The sequence below is a fragment of the Chiroxiphia lanceolata genome, chromosome 4 (genome assembly GCF_009829145.1).
Source record: "Chiroxiphia lanceolata isolate bChiLan1 chromosome 4, bChiLan1.pri, whole genome shotgun sequence".
Lineage (NCBI taxonomy): Eukaryota > Metazoa > Chordata > Aves > Passeriformes > Pipridae > Chiroxiphia > Chiroxiphia lanceolata.
Genome location: NC_045640.1, coordinates 70,984,182 through 71,009,272, shown reverse-complemented (window position 1 = coordinate 71,009,272; position 25,091 = coordinate 70,984,182). Strand labels below are relative to the sequence as shown.

At 36.8% G+C, this 25,091-nt stretch overlaps 1 protein-coding gene across 11 annotated transcripts in view; it reads left to right on the top strand.

Moving 5' to 3' along the window:
• KIAA1109 (KIAA1109 ortholog) overlaps positions 1 to 25,091 on the top strand; it is a 91,608-nt gene that overhangs the window by 20,806 nt on the left and 45,711 nt on the right. For 10 of the 11 annotated variants that reach the window (XM_032684942.1, XM_032684944.1, XM_032684945.1 and 7 more), the window contains exons 10-35: positions 103 to 253; positions 1,860 to 2,016; positions 2,742 to 2,820; positions 3,104 to 3,195; positions 4,037 to 4,154; positions 4,579 to 4,734; positions 5,316 to 5,413; positions 6,385 to 6,563; positions 6,703 to 6,809; positions 8,359 to 8,567; positions 10,888 to 11,115; positions 11,654 to 11,791; positions 12,085 to 12,261; positions 13,978 to 14,106; positions 14,540 to 14,659; positions 16,657 to 16,934; positions 17,047 to 17,297; positions 17,719 to 17,977; positions 18,362 to 19,205; positions 20,020 to 20,090; positions 20,554 to 20,727; positions 21,017 to 21,137; positions 21,977 to 22,123; positions 22,300 to 22,427; positions 22,539 to 22,741; positions 24,390 to 24,587. In XM_032684942.1, the coding sequence (XP_032540833.1) occupies positions 103 to 253; positions 1,860 to 2,016; positions 2,742 to 2,820; positions 3,104 to 3,195; positions 4,037 to 4,154; positions 4,579 to 4,734; positions 5,316 to 5,413; positions 6,385 to 6,563; positions 6,703 to 6,809; positions 8,359 to 8,567; positions 10,888 to 11,115; positions 11,654 to 11,791; positions 12,085 to 12,261; positions 13,978 to 14,106; positions 14,540 to 14,659; positions 16,657 to 16,934; positions 17,047 to 17,297; positions 17,719 to 17,977; positions 18,362 to 19,205; positions 20,020 to 20,090; positions 20,554 to 20,727; positions 21,017 to 21,137; positions 21,977 to 22,123; positions 22,300 to 22,427; positions 22,539 to 22,741; positions 24,390 to 24,587 (4,812 nt within the window). The remainder of the gene's footprint in view (positions 1 to 102; positions 254 to 1,859; positions 2,017 to 2,741; positions 2,821 to 3,103; positions 3,196 to 4,036; positions 4,155 to 4,578; positions 4,735 to 5,315; positions 5,414 to 6,384; positions 6,564 to 6,702; positions 6,810 to 8,358; positions 8,568 to 10,887; positions 11,116 to 11,653; positions 11,792 to 12,084; positions 12,262 to 13,977; positions 14,107 to 14,539; positions 14,660 to 16,656; positions 16,935 to 17,046; positions 17,298 to 17,718; positions 17,978 to 18,361; positions 19,206 to 20,019; positions 20,091 to 20,553; positions 20,728 to 21,016; positions 21,138 to 21,976; positions 22,124 to 22,299; positions 22,428 to 22,538; positions 22,742 to 24,389; positions 24,588 to 25,091) is intronic. The other variant, XM_032684947.1, reaches the window with a different exon arrangement.

The following is a 25,091-nucleotide window of genomic DNA, read 5'->3' as shown; positions in this document are numbered from 1 at the left end:
TGACATCAGGACACTTTAATTGTCTTGTGCTTAGCAAACATTTTTCATGCTAATTTGAAGCAGCTTCCTTTAATAATCTGTTTATTATATTATGTGATATAGGTCTTGTACCAGAGGAGACAGAGGAAAGTAATGATGGAGAAGCCAGCAACGAAGACAGCAAATTACAGGATCTGCCACCCTGTTGGGGTTTGGACATTGTGTGTGGAAAAGGAACAGACTTCAACTATGGTCCTTGGGCTGATAGGCAGAGGTATTACCATCATCTACAGCTTTAGTTTTCATCTTTGATATCTAATATTACTGAGAAAACATTAATTTCCATCGTAGGATTGCTCAGACTTCTAATTTGTGTGAGTTAGGGTAGACTGGACAACCTGAAAGAGGAGTCCTGCCCCAGTGGTTTAAGATTAGAAAATTCCTTGCTGTTTATCTTGTTGACCTTCCTAAGTCGGGATCACTTTGTGAATTTTTATTATTAAATTAACAAATTATGGTCCCCTTTTTTGTGAGCAAAGTAGTTTTATTATTTATCAAGTTTTACATACTCAGGGTTTAACTTTTTAATTGGTGATCTTTAGATTTATCAAGCTCTGTGGGTGGGAATACACTACATATTGGTGAGGAAATTGTAGAGAAGTAGAAATCTGGCTATGAAAATAATGAGGAGGGAATAATTCATCCCTGCTTAGGATAATCAATTCCTCGATGTGATCTGCAAAGTATTTATTATCTAGTTATTTTAGTGACAAAATATTAGACCAGAGCTCTACTACTCTTCTTTTGCACATGAGTATTTGTGGTTAGGACAATAGGACTGTTGAGAGAATAAAAGACTATTAAGTAAAAGTGGCATCATCAGTGCTTTCTCTCTTTTCCCCTGTTAATTACAGGCTGATACTTCTCCTTGGCCTTCACTAATTCTCCTGTGAAACTATTACGATTAACTGTCCCTTAGGAGTGTGAGGATGGCAGACCAAAGAGTAGTCATTTTATATATATATATAAAAATAATCCTAGAGGATTTAAGAGAAAATGTCAATTTCTAGAATTTTTTACTAGCAACATGAGGGCAGGGAATCATTAATGATACTTTAAAGAAAACCTGCCCTATAATGGTAGGCTTTTTATAATCTTACTTGGCTTGGCAGAAGGCAGTTTGGTGCCTGTGCAGTGCATGTAGAGTTCAGAGATCCATACTGGGAATTTTTGCATCGTGCCACGAATAGAACATGGAGTTTTGGAAACTTTGAAGCTGCTACAATGGTCAGGTGCTTGGGGCAGGAAACTATTAACCCCCTCTAAAGGCTTATTTCAATCCTCTTGAGACCTGTGTAAGCTCTGCTGTCTGTGCTTCATTGCTGTGCCTTTCCTGTCATGTAGTTGCATGTTCATCTATAAATCTGTAGAAATTTGATTTTCGTTCTGAGGTCCTAAAGTTTGTATTTTGTTTATTTCTGGGCATCACATCAATTACTAGTGCACAAACTGAAGCAAAATAGATTACTTCCTACTATGTTTTTGTAGCAGATTTGTAAACTGAGGATTAGAAATAGGAAGAAAAAAATACCTTGTTTGCCTTCTGAATTAAAATATTTCTGTTCTAATCCATTTATGGCTTTTGTCCAAAAGTAACTTCTTGTCATTGAAACTTTTGGAAATTTCAGTCATGAATTGGAAGGCTCCCATGATGAAGATTTTAAACAAACATTCTTTCTTATCTCACCCGTTGGTTGTCTAAAAATTCAGCTAAAAGGAAAATAATTAAATGAACCAAATAGATGCATAAATATACATATGTTTTCTTCAGTGAATAAAAGACAACCTTTTTTTTCTTTTCTTTTCTTCTTTCCCACTAGGGATTGCTTGTGGAAGTTTTTCTTCCCACCAGACTACCAAGTTATGAAAGTCTCAGAAATTGCTCAACCTGGGAAGCCACGACAGATCCTTGCTTTTGAACTGCGGATGAATATTATTGCAGATGCCACCATTGATTTGCTTTTTACCAAAAATAGGGTAAATAATGAAACCTTATCAAGAAATTAGCTTGTCTTCTGTGGTTCCACTCTGCTTTTTGGTTGTGCACAGTTTTACTTGTCTCAGGTGTTTATTGCAGGTTTTAAAAGCTGGGTGATTTTTGCCTTAGTCTTCAGTAATTATGAGTAAAGTATTTTCTGAGAGGCATTAATTTGTTGGCTTATTTAAAGTTTCTTTTAAGCCTTCAAGTTACATCTTAAACCATGCTGGCTCCTACAGTCTTGGGAATTCATGATCTGGACATTTCTTGGGCAGTCTTAAGTTATGATGAAGCTCACCATGATGAAGAGATGATATTAGGGGAGACAAAACATGTATGTGTAGGGATTTGGATTTTTCTTTCCCCTGTTGCTACTCTTGGGATATAGCATAACTTCACTGTACACCTGTTTTGTTCTTTTTTGAGGGACTGAATGAGTTAGAAATGTGATGTTAGAAATACATGCCCTCCCATACCTTGGAGGAGAGTACCTTATGCTGTTTGTAATAGTGGACCTCAGCATTTGTTAAGCCTAAAAATGGTGTTATTTGGTATCGATGCACATAGGTAGTTCATCAGGAATTTTTCTAAAGGCAGGAAAGACTTGAATCATCAGGTCCCTTAATCCAGGTGTGGGTAATGAGAGCCAGAGGTATGAAGTACACTGGTTGATGCAACAAACCTGGAAATAATGTTTGGATCGTTTTCCTTTCTTGCAATGCAGGAAACCAATGCTGTACATGTAAATGTTGGTGCAGGATCATATTTGGAAATAAATATTCCCATGACAGTAGGTGAAAATGGTGAGTTAAGGCTAAGCCTGATTTTTTTTCCTAATCTTTTTTTCCTGAGCAGTTATCTTAATTGCTGTGTGTGTGAATGTCTCATAGTGTTCTTCCTTTGTGACTTGGAGATGCATATTCTTGTGCAAAGGAACAAAAATACTGCCTTGCAAGATATTAAGGCGTGAATCCATCAGGATACTTCTTGTTTGTTAGTGGACTGCTGAAATCGCTGGTGCAGGATGTTTAAATATTGGTGTAACTCTTATGTCTGAATGATTATTTGATAACTTTTGTTTGCCAGGCTATTCACCCACAATTAAAGGGCAGCTTCTGCATGTTGATGCCACGAGCAGTATGCAGTACAGGACTCTCCTGGAAGCAGAAATGCTGGCTGTAAGTTTGCATTAATAAACATAGAGCTTCAGTCTCTAGAGGATTTTTAATGAAGAATATATATTTATTTTTCTATGGAGCAGCCTTTAGGTTCTTAAACAATAGAGAAAAATGCCTTTTGAATGTATTTCGCAAGACTAATATATAAGAATTTATATATAATACATAACTATGCATGCATGTAACTCTAGTGACTTACATAATTTATATACCAAGTTAGTGTTTTTTATTTACAGATCTTACCTCATTTACTGTGTAGCCACATGTTCATACAGGCTTTGCCTTAATAAATGATTACACTCACTAGCACTGCTATAGAATGTGTGCACATAAATATTTTAAAAGTACTTAAAAGTACTTAAGTGTGCCTGAACTACTTGAGACAGGTCTAATACTGTATTATTCTTTTGTTTGCCTAGTATTTCACTTCTACAATACTGTCATTCTGTAGATTACCCTTCTTATTGTTTTTTAAATGACCTTATTAGGGTCATATTTTTTAATATTTGAATTTGAGGGTTGTATCAATGGTTGAAAAATATTGTATTCTGAGGGATTTTCTTTGGTGTATTGATGAAAACTTTGTTTATAAATTGCTTGGTACATCTACTACAGCAGATTCATAATATACCTTTCCAAATAAATTAATATACTAACACTTGACCTTCAAATGCAGAAAGAGAGATTAAATTATTAAGGAACTGGAGAGGCCTTCTGTTCATCCCAGCAGGAGAACAATTTTAATTATTCAGCAGGGTACATATGTGAAAACTGCTGAGCTACAGGGTCAAGCATTGTCATCTTTTGAGGTAATTCTGGTGCTTTAATATCTTGTTCACAGTTCCATATTAATGCCAGCTATCCCCGGATATGGAACATGCCCCAGACGTGGCAATGTGAGCTTGAGGTTTATAAAGCAACCTATCATTTCATCTTTGCTCAGAAAAGCTTCTTTACAGGTAACCTCTTTACTAAATAAGTTACATATCAAATTAAATATTCCTTCTTTGGGATTTCTTGTCAGATTTTGCTGAGTTGTGCGAGGTCAGGTTGTCTGGTTTCACATATTTAGGACAACAAATTGTTTCTGAGAACAAAGTTCCTGATGCTTCTGTGTGTTGAAGTTCATGATATTCCTACTTTTCAGAAGAGATACACATAATTTAATTTTCTGATATCTGAACTAAATTTGATCTGCATTTATGTTAAATGATCTTAAATTTATTTCTTATCAGATCTTTTATCACAGTTATTGATTTGTTTAATGTTTTTTGCTGATGTGTTCAGGGCAATCATGAACTTCTACAACACTAAAATCTTAAAAGAAGAAATCTCTCACTTGATTGCTACTAACTTGCCTCTTATTACTTTGTGTGGGTTTAGATTTGATCCAAGACTGGTCCAGTGATAGTGCACCTGATATTTTTTCATTTGTTCCATATATGTGGAACTTCAAAGTCATGTTTCATCAATTTGAAATGATTTGGGCAGCAAATCAACATAATTGGATTGACTGTTCCACCAAACAACAAGAGAATGGTGAGATCATTTTTTTTTATTTGGAAGAAGTAGTACATACTGCAAAATTATGTACAAAATATACAGTGTATATTTATATATATATAGAGAGAGAGTAATAGAATTCAAATATTTCAGCATTTCAGTAGTTTACACTGTGCTCAAATCTTATAATTTCAACACAGAAAGAAGATGGTGGATTAAAAATCATTAAATTGTGTTCTAGTTAAAAATGAGCTCAACACTTCATCAGAAACCAGAGGAACTTTCAATGTGTGTTTTCTTGTCCAAAAACTGATGTCTGAAGCAATAAAGAAAAGCATCAGACACTACAGATATTTTTATTGTTTACCTGCAATTTCATAGTGCTAAGTACAGTGTCTTTCTAGAAAGGACAAGCCGTGAGGAGTAAATAGTTTGAGAATAATTTATAGCAGTAATTTATTACTGTAAATACACTGTAGTTAAAATGGCAATTTCCTCTGAGTTCTTTAATATATTTTCATTATTTTTACCTGTGTATTTGATAACTTGTGTAAGAACAAAATAGGAAGTAATTTTGACAGATTTTTTTGTTCTTTGTTTTTCCTCTTCTCTCCCAGTTTATCTGGCAGCTTGTGGAGAAACACTGAACATTGTTTTTAGTCTGCCTTTCACTGATTTTGTTCCAACCACATGCAATACTAGATTCTCTTTAAGGGTAAGTTCTTTTTTCTTCTAAATATGAGATAGCTTCTTGAATCAGGACATTTTTAATTATCTCTTTCCTGAAAGAAAAATACTCTGTACCACTTCATTTAAGTTCACAGAATTTTTCTTTAAGTAACACAGAGGCAAATGGTTTCAGTTTGCTTGTATGAAGCATTTAATCATAGACTGTTTTTATTTATATATATAAAAAAATAAATCTTTCTTAAAATATATACAAACATGTGCTTCACACATACATATATACACACATTTAATATGTATATTTATTACATAGACTGTGAGTCAGTGTGTGTATTTTATCACTTGAAATTCTGCTTCTTTTTATTTATGAAATGTGGAAATCTAATGTATGTTCAATGATAGAATCAAATACTGGAGCAGGTACCCCCTAACCGTTTTCCAGAGCCATGTTCCAGATTTTTAAGAGGTTCTGTAGAATAGATAATGATGATAAAGTGTTTTTAACAGACATGGATAATTCTTTGGAAGACTGTACTTCTTGTCTTCCCTAAAATAGAAGCTATCTGCTGCTACTAAAAATAAAAAACTAGTTGATGGGGATGTTGATAATTTTATATAATTTTACAGCAAAGAAAGCACTGATTTATTTTTTTTTTTTCTTTTTAAACTGTGATTTAGTTGAGACATAGGGTAGCCTTGGACCCACTGCATGACTTTAACAGTATGGTTTGAACAACAAAAGAACAGGAATCACTGAAAGCTGTGCCCCTGTGTTTTACAGATTGTTTGATGTGTTTTTATGTGCAAGTTACTGGAGTTGTAAGTGTTGAGAACTATAGAGCTCTTGAGTTTGTAGTAGAAATTGGTGGGAAAACAAAGATTTCTTGTCTAACTCTGCCTGTAAAGTGGAGATGATGGCACATATATATGCAAATAGCCTGAGCACTGTGCATAAAGTGAATGAAAGTGAACTTTTCTGTTCCTAATGTTTGATTTTAGGGAGAAGATGTTGATCTTCATTTGTACCTACCAGATTGTCATCCTAGTAAATACTCCCTCTTCATGCTGGTGAAAGACTGTCAGCCTAATAAAATAAATCCTGAGTCTTGTATGTCCTCAGAATGTCAAAGTGGTCAGAAAACAGGCAAACCCAAATGGAGGAACATCACTCAAGAAGAGTGAGTTTTTGTTTGGATTTATATTGGCTCATCATATTTGCTTCTTTCATTTGTGATTAAAGCAACTTCATAAGTTCATGAAAGATATTTAATGGAAGTATTGGACTTCAAATAAAAGCATGATGTCTCTTTTTGAAAGGGCTGGATGGGTCGAATGCTGGACAGTCCCGAGTGTGATGTTTACAATCGACTACTCATGGCACCCAATTTATCCTCAGAAGGCAGATGAGCAGCTAAAGCAATCCTGTAAGTGTCACTACCTTTTTCTTGTTAACATGTTTCCTTTTGGAAGCTGCTATGAGCTTGGATCACATTCGCAGGAATGAATTTGGAACTCCACTGCTGTTATATGTCTCATGGGACTGTGCTGATCTTTAGAATGCACCAGGTTTGATTTAAAAACTGACAACATTTCGTGCTGCCAAATTTCAGACTGTGTCCCAGTTCCTTGTGGAAAAAAGAGGATACTGTCTGCAGTTCCCTTCTCCTTGTCCTTAACAAAGGGGATCTCTTAAATGGGTTGTTGCACAAGACAAAATACCACTTGGTATATTAAATATTGGTATATTCAATAGGAAGTACGATATTTTTGGCAATATCACGTTCCTTAGCTTTTCTGAGCTTTTTTTTCCTTCAGATATTGTGATGTTGTCTTTGGATTTAGATGTTTAAACACATTATATATGATATATAATCAATGTCTTCCACTTATGGATATGAAACTCTGAGATTTCACTATAGCCCTGTTGAAGTGAAGAACCACGGCCACCAGATATGAGTGTTAAACTGGTCAGTCTAACACTAATATCGAAGAATTTTCTAAATTTAACTGTCTAAATATTTCTAAATAACAAATATCCTCTAAGCATGTGCTTGCAAAAAAAGTTATAAAACATTAAACACAGATACAAGTAAGTTAATTTAAATGCAGAGGGAGGTATGCAGGAAGTTATGGGGTGACATAAAACTCTTTCAAGTTGAGACGGTAGAAGCAGAACTGATGAAGGAGAGGTATTAGAAGAATAATGAGGGCTAATTTGAATGGGCCTCAATCAGCAGGTGTTAGAAGACATGCTGGAGAGCATATTTAGGTTTTGAGTTCCAACAATTCACATCTAAAAGAACTGAAATTTTAGAGGACGAAGCAGAAAAAGGTAAGATTGATTTTGCAGATGTTCATTCAGTGCTCTTGTGAGACTGCCGGCTCATGTCAAATGTGCATTCTTCACATTTTGAAAACATTTACTCAGAATGGTAGCAATTGAAACCTGCACTTGAAAGTTGGTGCATACACAGGTAATTTTGCAGCTTCCTTCACTGAATAATCCAGCACAGTCCCGTTTACTTCTAATCTGTGCTGCTCATAGAACGTGTTTGTTGCGGTAGCAACATCTGGTTCTCTTTTTTTTTGGAGTCAATTTTTTAATACAACTTTTGCACTTTTCATGTTTATTCCCTTTTGTTTACTCTGCAGTAGATGTGGGTTGTGGGAAATCTTCTACGCTGCTGAAATAAAAGCATGTCTCTGTTTAACTTCAAAAGCAAGATAAATAAATGGAATATTTTTTCAGAACTCGAGGGATTGTTTTTCTCTTGCATAATTAACATGGACTAAAATATTCTATATTTTCTTGTCTTCCCATAGTTACTAGAGATGAGAAAACAGTTCTGTAGCATAGACACATTCACATAATACAAACTATATCTTTAATACACATTTATAGTCACCGAATATTGTCCAACAGAAGCCTGACTTGTGATCAAAATCTGTTTTCTGCTTCATTTTGCTCCAAAGTGTCAGAAATGGAAGAAACAATGTTGTCTGTGCTCAGGCCGTCGCAGAAAACAACCGACAGTGTGATTTCATCTCCCACAGCTTCCACCCGCCTGCCCCTCGACCCCTCCGAGCTGCCCCCGGATAAGCTCCACGTGGAACTGGAACTCTCCCCAGATTCCCAGATAACCCTGTATGGACCCCTGCTCAAAGCCTTTCTGTCCATAAAGGTAGGCGTGGGAACACAGTTGTGGATGGCCACGTGTAGGAAAGGGAAACGATGAGTTTGAAATGGAAAACTGGAATTCCGCAGAAGACCTGAATTTGGAGGGAAACTTTTTGTAAGCACTAGTTTGGAATGACTTTGATAGGGATGAATTCAATTGGCATAGGCTTATGAGAAAAATTCATATACATACATATATATATATATATATATAGACCCAGCATAATTTTCCTTTGAAGGCACAGTGTGTGCTCTGGACATGTGCTGAAAATTTCTTCTTGGAGTTTTGCAGCAGTAAAATGCAAAATAAAATCGTGATTATAACTAGAGCTTATATAAACAACCCTTTTTATGCAAAGTTATAGCAGAACTCATACTTTTAGTGCATTTTAAGTTCTGCAGAGTGCCCCAATTATCTGTTTGATTTTGTTTTAATTAAAGTCTGTGAAGTTTCTGGAGTTGGGATCATGGAGGGGAGTGGGGAAGGCCAGGAGAATAAGCTTAATTTAAAAAATTACTTCAATAAATAGTGAAGAAGAATGATTCATCCTTTCCTTGATGTAAATCTTTTATTCTTTACAATGTGCTTGTGTTGTTTTTGCTGTGTCCTCTTCTGTTCCTGATTTTTTAGGGTGTCTAGAAACAGTTGAATTTCTTCCCACCTTCCCTTGTGGTGACAAAAGCAGAGGCAGTTGAACACAACAGTTCTGTTTGAGTACCAGTGAAACACTTGGGGTTTGGTTGATTTTTGTGGTTGTTGGTTTGGGGTTTTTTTGTGTGGTTTTGGGGTGGTTTTTTGGTGGGTTTTTGCTTGTTTGTTTTCTCTGGAGGTCTGTTTCAACCTATGCAGATCTAGGCTAAGGTCATGCTCTCCAGGCATATTTTGAGTCAGAGGATGAGGAGTTTTCTGAGACAGGGGATCACTGAAACAGTAATTTTCATGAATTTATATAAGCATTGCATGTAAGCAATGGATAGCAGTTTTTTAGGGTATAGGACTTGCAAATAAGCTCATTATTTTTTCATGTTGTTGATAAAATAAATAAGATTAAAAATAGGACGGTGTTGCATCTTGGAAGGCTTGATTTCTCCTGATGCAGAGGGAGAGCCCCCATGTTTGAATTGTTGATTGAGCCCCTTTTTTGGAGCCTATAATTTGTGAGGTAGTTCTGTCTTTCCAAGCAAAGCAGCACTTCTTCAGTGCTCTTGGCCTCTGGAGGTAGATGTAAACAGTGCTACATTAGATTCTTGTTTCTATAATGATTTAATTTTTAGGTGCAGATTTCTCAGATGAAATCTAGCTTTTCTATTCTAAATCTCAAGGGAAATTTTAGGTTAGTATCTTGTTTTAAAAATGTGCATTTATTGCTCTTTTTATAATTTTTGTGGCTCTGTTTTGATCTTCTTGTCCAGCTGTGCTGGGAGCACCTCTTGAAGAATTTCAAAGAGGTTTATTTTATGTTCATTTTCCTGATTTGTGGTTGAAATGTTGTTTTTAGTTTGTTTTCATTATTGTTTCTAATACATGTGATAGAGTTTCCTGTACATGCATCATAAGCCTTGTAATCTCAGGAAGTAGTTTTTTGGTGTTGCACACTCTGTTTCTTACTAAGGACTTTCTGGATTTCTTACCACCCTCTGTTGGGTCTGCCTTATGAAAAAATACCCAAAGAAAATTCTACTTCAGCTTTTTTTTTTAAGGGCAAGGACATGACAAATTCTCAGAAATCTGATTCTGATGCATTTAATAAGTAAAATAGAAGAAGGTGTGGTTTGTTTTTTTTTTAAATTTTTATTAGTGATAGATTTTGCCAGTAGAATTTGGCAACATTACTTTGGTTTTAGATAATTGAGGAGGATTTGCTTACAAACAAGGTGGCTTTTAGACCCGAGTGAGAAATGTTTATGATCTAATATTTTAGAAGCACGTTTAAGACTTTTAAGTTTGCTGGAAACAAGATTGGATGAGGATGACTTCCTGCAGGATGTGTTTTGTGTTCTTACTCTGTTATCTGTCTTTAAAAGCACAAAATCTGTTTAAAGATGTCAATAATATTATTTGTATTACATTCATCTAAAATACCAGTACTGCAAAAACTACTGAGCCCCTTCATTTCCTATGAAAGCACATGGCCTAAATTTGTTCATTTAAGCTATCCAGTTTTCATAAAATTAAAATATATATGTTTCTTTAGCTGTAAGTTGTTGCTATTACCACTTATTTTAGGGAGGACTGACACACAGAAGAAGATTGGATTTGTATTTCAATACACTGTCAACATGTTTTTCATTTGTTTCCTATATGTCATAATTCTTTTTCCTAGGAAAATTACTTCGGGGAAGATGACATGTACACTGATTTTGAGGAGGTTATTTCAAGCCCTGTTTTGTCCCTGTCAACATCCTCAAGCTCTGGCTGGACAGCTGTTGGAGTGGAAAATGATAAAAAAGAGAATGAAAGTTCAGTCAAACCAGTTCACCCTCTCACTTTACGCCCCTGGGATATCACTGTGCTTGTTAATTTGTACAAAGTGCATGGACGATTACCAGTGGTAAGTGCTTTAAAATCCTAAAATAATTTGCTTTATTTAATTTATTTATTTTTTTAGTTTCTTAATCTGGAGCTAAATTTAATTCCCTGGAATGTTTATTCACTGTGGTGCTTACCAAAGCATGTGTATACTCTCTGCTGAAACCGTGGCTAAACTGATTTGAGACATCATTTGTTTTGCTTATCTGGGAGGCAGAACTGGATAATTTTTTATATGATTTTTATTCACTGAACTTAATTTGTGTGATATTTTCGATTGACCATTATGATTTCTCTGCTAATTAGCAAATCTGTCTTCTAATGGTGCACTCTGTTGTGTGCAGCTGTATTCTGAGAGGTCCCCAGGAATAAAAGATTGGATTTGCCCAAATGGTCTTGAATTGCTGTTTATGCAATTGTCGAAAGTTTCACAGGCTTCTTTTTGAGTATCCACTTGAAGGAAAATTATCATGCTTCCTACTCAGAGATTTGCCACTAATCTCAAAATTTCAACCATGTTGTGTATTTTCTGAAACAGATGTGGTTATTTTTTATTTTAGCATTGCAGTCCAGATGGTCCAGAGTGCCCTACAGCTTTCTTGGAAAGGTTGTGTTTCGAGATGAAGAAAGGATTTAGGGAAACAATGCTTCAGCTTGTACTGTCTCCAGTGAATCTGTTTCTTAATGACAACTATCAGGTAGTCAGTGATCTGATTTTTACATGTTTCCATGTGTGTGTCTGTATTGTGGAAGTTGTGTTGATCTTAAAACTGAATTCCTTTTTCCTAGGAACTTTCCTGTTGGAAAATCCTGTTTTATAATCTTTATTTCTGTCCAGTTTGCGTTTTAGTGAAATGCACAAAAGACAAGATTGCATTTCCTTAATTTTGCTTAAAAACATTTTGGAGAAGGTTCTCTAGGAAATATTATTTTTAAGAATTTTTTTTTTTTTTTTACAAGAATTGCCTTTTAACTCCCTTGTCCTTGACAGAGACCTGCAGTGGATGAGGTTCTTCGGGAGGGTCACATCAGCCTGTCAGGGCTGCAGCTGAGGGCTCATGCCATGTTTTCAGCAGAAGGTCTGCCCCTTGGAAGTGATACTCTGGAATATGCATGGCTCATAGATGTCCAGGCTGGGAGCCTTACAGCCAAAGTTACAGCACCGCAGGTACCATCTAAAAACTATTTACTTTGAAGTATTACCTTTCTTCTTTCTTCTAGAACTGGTATGGCATGGATTTTTGGAAAGCAGAAAGCTGGATTTGGATGCATCTGTACCTTAAGTAACCTTTATAGTTTGAAAATCTAATAATTTCTATAAATGGATAGGAGGTGCCAAATGAGGTATTGTCCAAGTCACGTTACAAAGTCGGAGACAGTGATGCTGCTCACTGCATAAATTCTGCTGCTTGGTCCCATGGGAACACAGTTTGCTTTCCCAGTATTGGATCTTATTAGTTCAGTCTTAGCACTAACTCCTTTTAGTTGTGCCATTTATGATACATTTATTTTTCCAGATAGATGAATGGCTCCGAGTGATGATGGATGATAGATGAATGTATCCAGGCAGATCGCTTTGATTTATTTCTGCTGTGATCTGCCAGTTCTTTAAAGAAGTTTGCTTCGCCAGTGTATTCTGAGGCATGAGAAAAGTACATAAATTCTGTTTACTAATTACTACTTGCTTTGTTTATTTTTAATTTTTTTAAGACACTTCTACATCCTCTTGTTCCGCTAAAAATGGGCATTGTTTTCTAGGATTGAACACGTTTCATCATGAGACTTCTGCAGCAAATAAAATCAAAATAAGGCACATAAACAGGAAACAGGTTCAGTAAATCTAAAGAACAGACTCCAGATACAATTTCATGCTATATGTACAGACATTACTAGTGATATTTCCCAAAATGCTGCCACTGGTTTAAATAATCTGTAGTTTTTACTGCACTGCTTTGTGATTCAAAATTAAACATAGATGATTCAAAGTACTCTAAGGTTAAAGAACATTTCTAAATGCTTAATGGAACCTAAGGATTTTCTTTACTTATAAAGCCATTCTCAATTGCATGCAGCATCTAGGGTGTTTATTTATTTTTAGTTGTCAGCACTGCTATGGAGCAGAACTTGAATTTGCTGTTTCAGGGTCATTGGCTTTTTTCCTCCCATAGTGTGATGTATTGCAAGAACTTGTGAAAGGACAACACTGAAGGGAGGAGGAGAGGTTTTGTGCAGGACAGTCACAGCTGTATTAAATTCCATTTAAATTACTGCTGATTTTAAGTGCCCTTTCCTTTGGCTAGCCAAAGAAAACCCATTTCCCTCTCACAACAGAGACAGACAGTCATGAATCATTTCCTTTATGAGCGAGCTAACTCTATAAAAGACTTAAATCAACAATAGGCTAATTAGTAGGTCTAGCAAGAATCAGCTGTGCTCTGTTGAGCCACTTTACATTTGGAAAGCACTCCTATGCTTTCCCAGTGTAACTTGCTTACACATAAGCAAGTTTGACATTTAAATTATGAATGGTAGTAAAGTACTTTGAGGTATTCTTTGTGGTAAAGCATGGGGAGCTCTGTCTTTACAGTGAAGTTCTCAGTTTGTAACAGGAAAAGCTGTTGCCTTTTATTAGGAAATAATTTAGGAAATTGTTTCGTGTCACAGTGTTTTCCATGAAAAACCTACAGACTTGCATGTTGTGGTGCACATAGGAATAAAAATCAGGAAATAGACTTTGTGTAAAGAGCCAGCATGGTGGGGTCTTTGTTTTTACCCCTGCCCACCTCCCAGCCTTTGGTGTTGTTCTTTCAGCTCTCCATTGAACACCAAAAGTTCAGTTTGCATAGATGGTGTTAGACAATGTGCTGTTGTTGTTTGCTTACAGCTGGCATGTCTTCTGGAGTGGGGACAGACCTTTGTATTCCATGTGGTGTGCCGGGAGTTCGAACTGGAAAGGCCCAAATCTGTAGTAATCTGCCAGCATGGGATTGATCGTCGATTCTGTGACTCAAAGGTACCCTTTCATCCTTCTTAATTGCTCACCATATGTGCACAGGTTGGAACAGTTCAGAAATGGAGCCTTAATGTTATCAGGACACGTGGAGTATATAGTCAGATTGAATATTTCCTTTGATAAATGAGAATTATGTTTTAAAAGAAAAATGATTCTCTTTGGATTTTCCCATGGATACACACAGTGGAAGCCAGGAGAGCCAGCTGGGTCCACTGACATTGCTGGACAGAAGAATTAAACATGCACAAGGGAAAATGAACCTCAGCACAGAAACACCGCATCATACCCACGTTGATACTGTAGAATAAATAACTCAACTCCTTGTTGCTCTAGTATTAGGCCTCTGTTAAACAGAAAATAAACAAAAGGATTGGCACAAATTAAACTAGATGCTTAAATGTATTTCCCTTTTTGTTCTTCCCTTTTTTTCCAGATGAATTGTGTGCCTGGGCCATGCCCAACATCTGATGACTTAAAGTACACGATGACACGCTTGGCCATGGATGGAGCAGATCTGTACGTGGTAGAACATGGCTGTGCCACCAATATAAAGGTAAAAATATTTCTCTGAACAGCAATTGAAATACTTCTTTGTCAGTAGAATTCTTTGTGTTTTTTGATAGAATAGGTACCTGAATTAATTGCTTGCTTACATGCAATGGACTAAGCAGAATTTCTGAAACTTGAAGTGATGAAAGGTTGGCTTGGACTGGGCCAGGAGTAGGTCAGTTTGGCTTCTACTCATTAGTTCCCTTAATGATTTTGGAAAATCGTGAGGAGGAGTATTTATCTGCCCAAATAAGAGTGGAAGCTGCAGGAGTGGTGTAAAAAATTTAGAAAACACTGGGCAATGAAAATCTCAGTGTTTTTACCTGAGAACTACTAAGAACTTGTGGTGTGAGTTGGTAACTCAGCAAATGGAAATGATTGCTATGGATCGTGTACAAGTCAGTGCTTGGTAATGCATGATCCTCTTGTGGGATACAGCTCTTTGATTTAAGATGTATCTTTGATAGAGAAGGAAGAAGTGTTAGTGCCACTGCCTGACTGAATCTTCTGTTCAAAAAGAGCTGTGCAGAGAAGAGCTGAAATTCTTCCATTATCTTGCTGCACAGGAAAAATCTGGAATAATTTACTCGGTGTAGCAAAATATAAGTTTAGAGGTTATTGAGTTATGGCAACAACAAAAAAGAAGAAAACTGCTATGCTGATATAACTAAGAGTTGTGCTGTTAGTTAATAAATTCAGTTTTAAACAGTGGACTTAAAATGTAAGGTTTTGGGCATGGCTTCACATTACAAGCAAGAATCTATGATAATTATTTTAGACATTTTTTTAATGACGTGGTATCTCATCATTTCAATGGCTTGCTGCCCTGTGGCAGTAAAAAAATATATTTGAGCCTCCAAATGCTTTTGAATCCAATATTAAAAAGCACCATCACAAATATTAACTGTGTCTGCAGGCATAAATATGAATGGCAGTATTTTCAAAGGCAGCTTAATAACCTGAACCACTCTAGAAAATTATATCCTGAATGTGTTTCATTCAAATTTAAAAAAAAAAAGGTTTCCAATGCTTCTTTATAATCTGTGACAGATGAGAAGTAATAATTTAATATTAACCCTGTGGGTTGCTCCTCCATGGCTGGGTTATGTTTCAGCTTTTCTTGCTTTCAAGTTGGAAACGCGATCTGAAATTTCAGGTGCTCCATGGTGACTTTTTGGAGAGGACAGAAGCTGTGCAGGAAACTTGGTCCAATGTCTTCAGATTATTTGAATTCTGAAGTATGTGGCAGGGTTATGTTGTGGTTGTTTTAGTGTACCACCAGTGTTGGGGAGGATTAATATGGTCTGGGCAGGTGGCTTAGTTCTATAGCAACCAGTTTTCCCCAGGAGGGCTAAAGCAAGAGCTTTTAGTTCATGGGCAGCCTCCTTTTTGGTTCATCAAAACTATTGGAATTGCATCAAAACAAGAAATAAAGAGTGATCATTAGGAGCTACTATAACACAATTCATATGGATCTCAGTTAAGGTTTAGGATCTAGAATTTCTTGAGTTTTGCAGTGGTTAACACGATTGTCTCATTGAGGTATTTATTAATTGTACAGCTAATAGAGCTTTATATTCAAAGTAAATAATTGCAGTTTTAGTCTAAGGACATAGCACAATATGTGTAATATCAAAACAATCTGATTTTGCAAGTTTTCATTTCTTAGTTTTTTTCATGACAGTGAAGAAGTTAATGATTTAATTTTTTTAAAGTTTCATTACAACATCTGTCCAAAGTTGAGCTTTCTTTTTTGATCTGTTTACAAAGACTTCTAAGTAGAGATTTTATTTATTTTTTAAAAACTGGCGGAAATGAATTTCTAAACTTGCCTTCTTCTTGTGCATGTGCTTACCTGCATATAAAACTGCTTCTTTGGAGAGAACAGTTCACAGAGATCTTTTTGGACTATGTGGTATGTGGTGTGTTAAGTGGTTTAAGGCTACTCTCTCTTTGTTTTACTCGCAAATAAAGAGTTCATGCTTTAAATCCTGTTTTCAGATGGGTGCCATACGCATTGCCAACTGCAACCTGCACAACCAGTCTGTTGGAGAAGGTGTCAGTGCTGCCATTCAGGACCTTCAGCTGAGACAGTACGTGGAGCAGGTGAACAACTGCAGGACTGGTCTCCAGCCCATATTAAGGAGGGCATATTGGCTGGAAGCTGGCTCTGTCAACCTGGGGCTCATCACTGCTGACATTGCTCTGGCTGCAGATCATCCCTCGAAACATGAGGTGCAGAGACACTTCTTAGAAACACACGACAACCGAACTAAGAGGTGAGAGACACCGTTGAAGGAGGTGCAGTGGAGAGAGAAAGATCTTTTCATCTTGCTTTTGCTGAATTTAAACGTGGTCACATTTTTGTGTTCTGTTTTTCTGCCTTTGTAGGTTGTGGTTTTTGTGGCCTGATGATAATTTGAGAAACAAGAGAAGCAAGAACAAGTGTGGCTGCCTTGGTGGTTGTCGATTCTTCGGTGGTACCTTAACAGGGCTGGATTTTTTCAAACTTGAGGAGCTGACACCTTCAAGCAGCTCTGCTTTCTCAAGCACAAGTGCAGAATCTGATATGTTTTACGGGCAGTCTCTACTGCAACCAGGAGAATGGATAATTACTAAAGAGATTCCTAAGATTTTAGATGGTGAGAATGCATTGTACTGTATTTTTATTTTATTTTGGCCAAACATAATTTCCTAACTTTTTATAATGTTTACAATTCTGGTTAATAATCACAACTACTTTTGTTCTTGTGGCGTGGGCCCTTCTAAGAGCTGACAGAGCTTGAAAGTAGTAAGCAAGCTTTCATATGCTGAATTTTTATATTAACATGCAACTCCTTTCTGAGTAAAACCCTTGCTTTTTGACTTGTCTGTTCTGCTTATGTAGAAAGCAGCCTACCAAGACAATCTGATGTTTCGATGCTGTGATGTTATTAATTTTTGTTAGTACAACATGCTAGGATGCTTTTATTTAATGAGGATTTTTATTTCAGTGGGCAAGGAAGAGACCATTGCAGTTGTGTTATCAGATACTCAGTTTTCCTTTTCCGTTTCTGATCCTAGGGAAAGCGAATGGTGTAAAAAGGAAAGATTGGGATTGCAGATCTGTGGGTATAGAAATGGAAAGGAAAGCACAGCACCTAAGCCTCCAAGTGCCGTTGCGCTCCCACAGCTCCTCATCTTCTTCCGAGGAAACGAGCAGTTCCAGCGCTGCACTGCCCTTGCTGGCAGGGGAGAAGGACAGCCCCTCATCCACCACGGAGGATCACCTGGGACAGAAGGAGTTCTTGTCTGGTGCCAAAAGGGAAGATGGTCATGGAAGGTTAGTACTCTCTGAATATGGAAAATAAACCTTGGATTTAGCAATTTATAAAGCATTGGTTGTTTTCTAATGGTGCTGCTGAAGTGCATTTCCTACTTTGAATTGTCAGTTCGGATCCCTGAGAGGGGATGATTAGCTGATAGTGGTAGAAAATCCAGCATGTAAGACGACAGCACTTGCTGTTAATGTTTGTTTTTACATCCTCTCTATGTAGATAAATGGACTAACAAATGGCAGAATGCAGTGTATAATCAGCATTATGAAACTAATGACCACGCTAATAGAAAGTCACGGAACCACTGATGCATCTGAGGGCTTCTGTAATGTGAAAAGAGAAGCATTAATAACAATATAAGCAAATGAACCTGTGATTTCTGTTTCCAGTGTTGCAGTTGAGGGTGCAGAGGGCCGTCCTGCGTCCCCTGGCAGCCAGGAGAGGCCTGTTGGGCAGTCTCCCATGAGGTCTCCTCTGAAGCGGCAATCGTCCGTGTGCTCCGCCCGGCTCGGGAGCACCAAGAGCCTCACGGCCGCCTTCTACGGGGACAAGCAGCCTGTCCCAGTGGGGGTGCAGTTCAGCAGCGACGTGTCTCGCAGTGACGAGAATGTCCTGGACTCCCCAAAGCAGAGGAGGAGCTTTGGTTCTTTTCCATACACTCCCTCTGCAGATTCCAACTCGTTCCACCAGTATCGCTCCATGGACTCCAGCATGTCGATGGCCGACAGCGAAGCTTATTTTTCTGCAGCAGAGGAGTTTGAGCCAATAAGTAGTGATGAGGGTCCAGGAACATATCCAGGGAGGAAGAAGAGAAAAAAGCAAGCTCAGAAAACTGAATACAGTAGAGGGTCTATTTATCATAGTGTGGAAGGGCCCTTAACAAGCACAATCCATGGAGAAATTAGCCAAGATATTAAAACGTTGCCAATTAAGACTCATCCTTCACAGGCTTCATTTGTTTCAGCTCTGGGAGGAGATGATGAGCATGTTGATAACATGTATGTCATGGACTCTGAGAAGACTGTGGAACGTGAGCAAATAACTTCCCAGCAGCCTGTAATGGCATGTTACCAAAATTATCTTACACAGTTCCAGGTGATTAACTGGTCAGTAAAGCATCCAACTAACAAAAGAACTTCAAAATCCTCATTACATCGCCCTTTAGACCTTGACACACCAACGAGTGAAGAAAGTTCATCCTCTTTTGAGCAACTTTCTGTCCCAACTTTTAAGGTATGGAAGATGGAGGAGTAGAGAAAGGCATAAGAACTCAAAATAACTTAAAGTTGCTTAGTACACCTGTTGTGTAAATAAGGCTACAAGAAACTTGAAATTTCTTTGCTTTTTGTTAAGGAATAGCTTGAATTTTTGACTTCAGATCGTGGGGCTGAGTGGCTGAGAAGTTGTGGACAAGAAAAGATGGAGTTAGAATTCAGTGGATGAGATGTGTGTTCTGAATGGTCATTATTGCTCTTAAAGATGTTGCCTGTTGAATGATACACAGCTGAATGATATTTATGTGAGTTTTGTTTAAAATATGTTATACAGAATTTCAGTAGGAGTACATTTGATACTGATCAAGTATAGTCCTGGCTCTAAGTGCTTTATTTCAGAGTAAAATTGAAACTCAGATTTAGCAAATGATTTTTTTAAATGACAGAAGCATACATGCTTAAGGAAGGAGCTGAAAGGAAATAAATCAAAAATAATGGAAATGACTTGATAAAAAATAGGTGTCTGACCTCTGGAATTCAATTAGTTTTCATTTTGCAGGAAAAGCTTTGTGTTCATGTAAACCTTTTGTAGGTTAGTATTTGAGGTTTTTTTAAAAGCAGGGACTCAATGTTTATCTAAAAACTTCACAGTAATCTCTCAAGTAATTTAAAAAATAAACCTAGGAGTTTCTGTATACTGTATTGGAGAATCTGCTTAGGAGGGATTCTTTTAAGAAAAAAACTGCAAAGGGGATGTTTGAAGACTCCTTGGTGGGTTTTTTTTTTTCATGTATGGAAGGAATGTAATAAATTTCTTTGAACTCTTGTCTTAGATTGTTAAACAGGGTCTCACAGCTAATTCATTACTGGACAGAGGCATGCAGCTCACAGGATCAACATCTAAGTAAGTTGAATACTGTCTAACATTATTAGCATATTTTTTAAGAGTAGAATTTTCCTGATGCTCTTTTTAAATATTTTGGCTCTTGCTAGCCCATCCAAAATTTGATTTATAGCAGTAGTTTTCAGTACCAGATATATTTTAGAACAGGATATTCTATTACGAAATATTTGGGTTTGGTCAAAGAGAAAATACACAATAAATTATTTCACTTGTATGTTTTCAAGATTGAAAATGACAATTTAATTTTTATTAATTTGGGAGGTGGTAATGGCAAGTGTCCATTGCATTGCCAAAAGCTGAACTTGAATCTAGGGATTGCCTGGGATTATATTTGTGTACTTTCTAAGCTATATGGTAGAAGAAACCTAATAATTCTAATAACAATTAAAATGATACCAGTATGCTTTTGTTTGGTTTTTTTTTTTACAAACCCTGATTATTAATTTGCATTTGTCCTGTTTAGCACACCTTACACTCCTTTGGATAAGAAGTCTGCAGAAAATACAGATGATGAAACAATCACAGAGGAATGGACATTGGATCACCCTGTCTTCCAGACACGGACGACGGCAATAGTAGAAGTGAAAGGAACTGTAGATGTAGTTCTGACTCCTCTGGTAGCAGAGGCACTGGATAGGTAAAATTAATTTTATTTTACTACTGCAGTCTATGCTAAAAATGGTCTGAAGTCAAGGTTTGGGTTAAAAGTATTGAATACCGTAGCTGATGGAGCGGGAGGGCCTTGTGCCCAGCGAATGAAATTCTGCATTTCCCGGCTGGAAGAATGTTCTGCTCACCTGGAAAGTGCCCTTTATGTCTGTCAGTGCTTATTTTTTTTCCCCTGTAGTGTTAATGACACAAGATTGGTGGTGTGTCACGTGAAACTGGAAGTGAAGTGGTCTGTTGTGGCTTGTTCCCCCTCGCAGGTACATCGAGGCGATGGTGCACTGCGCCAGCTCTCGCCACCCGGCAGCCATCGTGGATGATCTGCACTGCAAAGTCCTGAGAGATGCTGTGCAGAACAGCAAAACCAGCTTCTCAGAAAACGTAAGGAAGGGAACAAGGACTTGGAAGAATGCACATGGCTTGAAAGAATACTCTTTTCTATATTTTACGTAGAAAAAGCTTTAATTTAATTCAGTGTTTTGATATATAGTAGCTAAATGCTATATTAATTTGGAATAGATGCTTATTTTTATCTTGTGCCTAATGTACATGCATTTCTATAATCAACTGTTATATACTGTCAGTGACCAGAAATCTCTCACAGGATTGAACTGAAGTTTTTCTGTTTTGGACAACCTAGTCATAGCTACAGTAATTTGCATGAGATGAGATCCTGCATTCTGTTCTTTGAAATTGCTAAAACTGATATTCTCAAGTATTATATCAGCAAGACTTTATTTATTATTTTACAGTAGTTAGGGAGAGCTGTGAATGTGCCTGTGGGTTTTTGCAGTTGACTTGATACCTTAAAAAAATTAATGTAGCTTGAAAAGAATTGTATGGTAGTTCTACAGAATTAGGAGTCCTTTCTGTCCAAGGTAATGACCATATTTATATTTTATGATTTCTTAGACTTCACAATGTGGCAGACAGTAATTATTTGCTTCATAATGAGTTGTTTTATACAACTTAGATATGTAGAACTCAAACTTTCAGTTGGAATCTGGTCATTAGAAAGTTTACTGCAGAATAGCATTACTGCCCTTATGGATCTAGACCTACTGTAAGTGCTACAGCCCTTGCTCTGTAAATCATGGTGTTGTGATATAAATGAAGTTAGAATCTCTTGCTGCTTCAGTGCTAATAAACTATCCTGTTACTCTTGAGCTTAGCAGCTCTGAGTTTCAGTGCTAACAACTGATTTTTCTTCCCCCTCCAAGTTATCCTCGAAGCAGGATATCAGAGGAACAAAAATAGACACTACCACCACAGGAACAACAAACCAGGGACCAGCACAGACCAATCTCTCCCTTAAGCAAGATAATGTGACAATTAAAGGTCTTCAGGCCAATGTTACGGTACCAAAGGTAACAACTTTTTGTTTAGCTTACTAGTGGACATGTGCCTCAAAAATTACCCTTAGTTTCTATCCCTGTTAGTTCCCCAAAAGCTGAGAAGACAGGATGGTATCAGAAATTAGTGATGTCTGTTGTGACATGTTTTTCTAAATTTCTTTCCTCTTTGGTGGAATTTTTATGTCCAGGTGAACCTGTGTTTACTACAAGCATCTGTGGATGAATCCCCAGGGGTTTCTTCCAGCAAAACCGTGACTCACGTTTCGTTGGTAGCTTTGTGTTTTGATAGAATTGCCACACAAGTTCGTATGAACAGGTAAGAATAGCACATAGCACTGTTTGTAATAAACTTTAAACAAAAATAATCAAGGGAATTTTGTCCAGCTGAGATTTGCTTCATTGGGTTTTTTCTCCCTTATATTCAAAGGGGTATAGTTGAGGAGGCTTCAAACAATGCAGAAACTGGGAGGAATTCTGTCACATTCGATCGTTACATCCAAACCAGCAAAATGCAGCCCCAGTCTTCTGGCTCACTGAGATCCAATTCTGGGGCAGAAAAAGGAAAAGAAATTGCTGCTAAATTGAACATCCATCGTGTTCATGGACAACTTAGAGGCCTTGATACAACAGGTATTAAACAATTCTTAGTCTCGATCTTGTAATTTGTTTGTGGTGTTTTTTATCAACACAGATAAAAAGACTCTTAAATCTGGAGATTTTGCAGATGCTTTAAAAAGAAGGTTAGGATGGTAACTGAATTATTTTCTGTTATTCTACAAAGTGCTGGATGTAAATGTATGCAGATTTAAAACTTATCAAGATAAACTTCTAAGCAGTTTGTGTGGCAGAGAAGTTGCATTGTAAATACTGACCTGCACTGGTGGAATTTCAGACCTGAGATCCTTTCCTCTCAGTTCATCTCTTTTCAGTTACCAGTTCTTGTCACCTTATGAGGGGAACAAATTATGCTTCATTGCTTTCTTACTTCTTTCTAACACTTTGAAGATAGACATAATGTTCCTGTTGTCCCAGCAATTTCAGCATGACAAACTGTAGATTTTCAACTATAGTGACTCTAAAACTGAAAATGAGATCTGCCCAATGGACTTACTTCTTGTTTGTTTTAAGGAACTGCCTTCAAAGAAACTAGGAATTACATTTTGCTATAACTCCTGATCCTGGAAAAACTAAGCAGGAAAAGTAGAGGCAGTTTTTTGTTAGAACTGAGTCAGTTTTGATGCAATCTATACTGGTTGGTGCCATGTTTTACTCTGTCCCATGAAGAATAAGAGTCTTTAGGACAGGAGGAAGTAAAGCAAGTGTGATTAAAAAATACACCATAAATAAATAAACAACAGACAGCCCATTGCTGTGCCAAGATGAGTGAGCAAATGGAACTGGAGGAAAATAAAAGCAATAAGAGGACATTAAAATGGTGTAACTCCATTTTCACTTGGTGATGGGGAGAATCTCAGCAGCAGTTCCCTATGTTGGGTATGCTGCAGGCATTCAAGAAGGCTAATTTTGGAATTCTAACCAAGAAAACTCATTATCTTCTGTTTAGATGGTTTGAGAAGTGCCTTTCTAAGGATCTTAGCATTCGATGTAGACATAAAAAGTGAATATGGTTATAAACTGGAGGCAGAGAGTGAGGATTGGAAGGGATATGAAGTGACTCAGCATAGTTCTTTTCCTCAGATATTTGACATTTAGCCCCTGTGTGACTTAATAGGGAGGAGGTATAAATTTATTTAAAATGTTTCATCTGGGAATGTCACTAAAAGAAAGGATTTATACTTAAGCTACATCCTAACATCAAAGAAATGGAGGTGGCATAGTACCCTCCTGGATCTTTGACAGCCAAGTTCTTAGTAAGTTAAAAGCTGCTTGAGTCTGGATTTTCTTGGGAATCTGTGAGACTTAGTGCTTTACATCTCCCCAGTACAGACATAGACATGCTTCCAGCCACGGAGCAGTCTTTGAATTAAATGTACAACTTTCTTTTTAAATATCCTTCAGTGTGCTATGTTATATATTATTATATTGTGCCCATATTAACATACGAAGAGCAAGGTCTTTTTTCCTCCTTCTATCCTTCTTTTTTCCTTGCCTGTGCTTCAACTTTAATCTTTTTCTTTCTTTTTTTTTTTCCCTCCTTCTATTTGAGGAGTACTAGAGGAATAACACTCCCAAAACACTGTAAACTTCAGAGAGCTGTTTGAAGATGTAAAGTTTTTTTCGTTTTGTAACCAAGTAGTAAATATGTTTATTTTCACAGATATTGGAACTTGTGCAATAACAGCTATTCCTTTTGGGAAATCAAAAGTTCTTTTTACTTTGGAAGAGTTGGACGAGTTTGCTTTTGTGGATGAAACAGATCAACAAGCTGTTCCAGATGTAGCTCGAATTGGTCCTAGTCAAGAGAAGTGGGGTTGGATAATGTTTGAGTGTGGAATAGAAAATTTAACTATAAAAGGTAAAGCTTTATATTATTTTGTCTGATAAAATTGCTAACAAGTCTATTGTTAGATCTTCCAGTTTAGCAATTATTTGATTAGAAATTGTTGAATATAGGTGGTACGAAATAGTACATGTCTGTGGTAAATAAATTAAATTAGATAGACTATACAGTAAAGGAACTTTTAATAATAAATACCACTTATACCAGTATATGAAATAATTCCATATAAACTGGTTTAATCCATTTCTGAACTTAAAATGAAATTGTTGAAATTGATGCTTTCACTGATCACTTAAATCCTGACCTTACCCACAGTAAGTGTCTGTATATAAGGCCAGGGTTTCGTTCTGGGAGGGGAGAACTAGCTTCAAAAAGAAAAAAAACCAACAGTATATGTGCATTGTCTGTCATCCAAGTTATTTTTTTCAGGGAATAGTATTTAAAAACAGTTTTTATGTGAGTACTCTTTATCTACTTGGAACAAACTATTAGAAGCTCGATATTGTAGTGATAAATTCT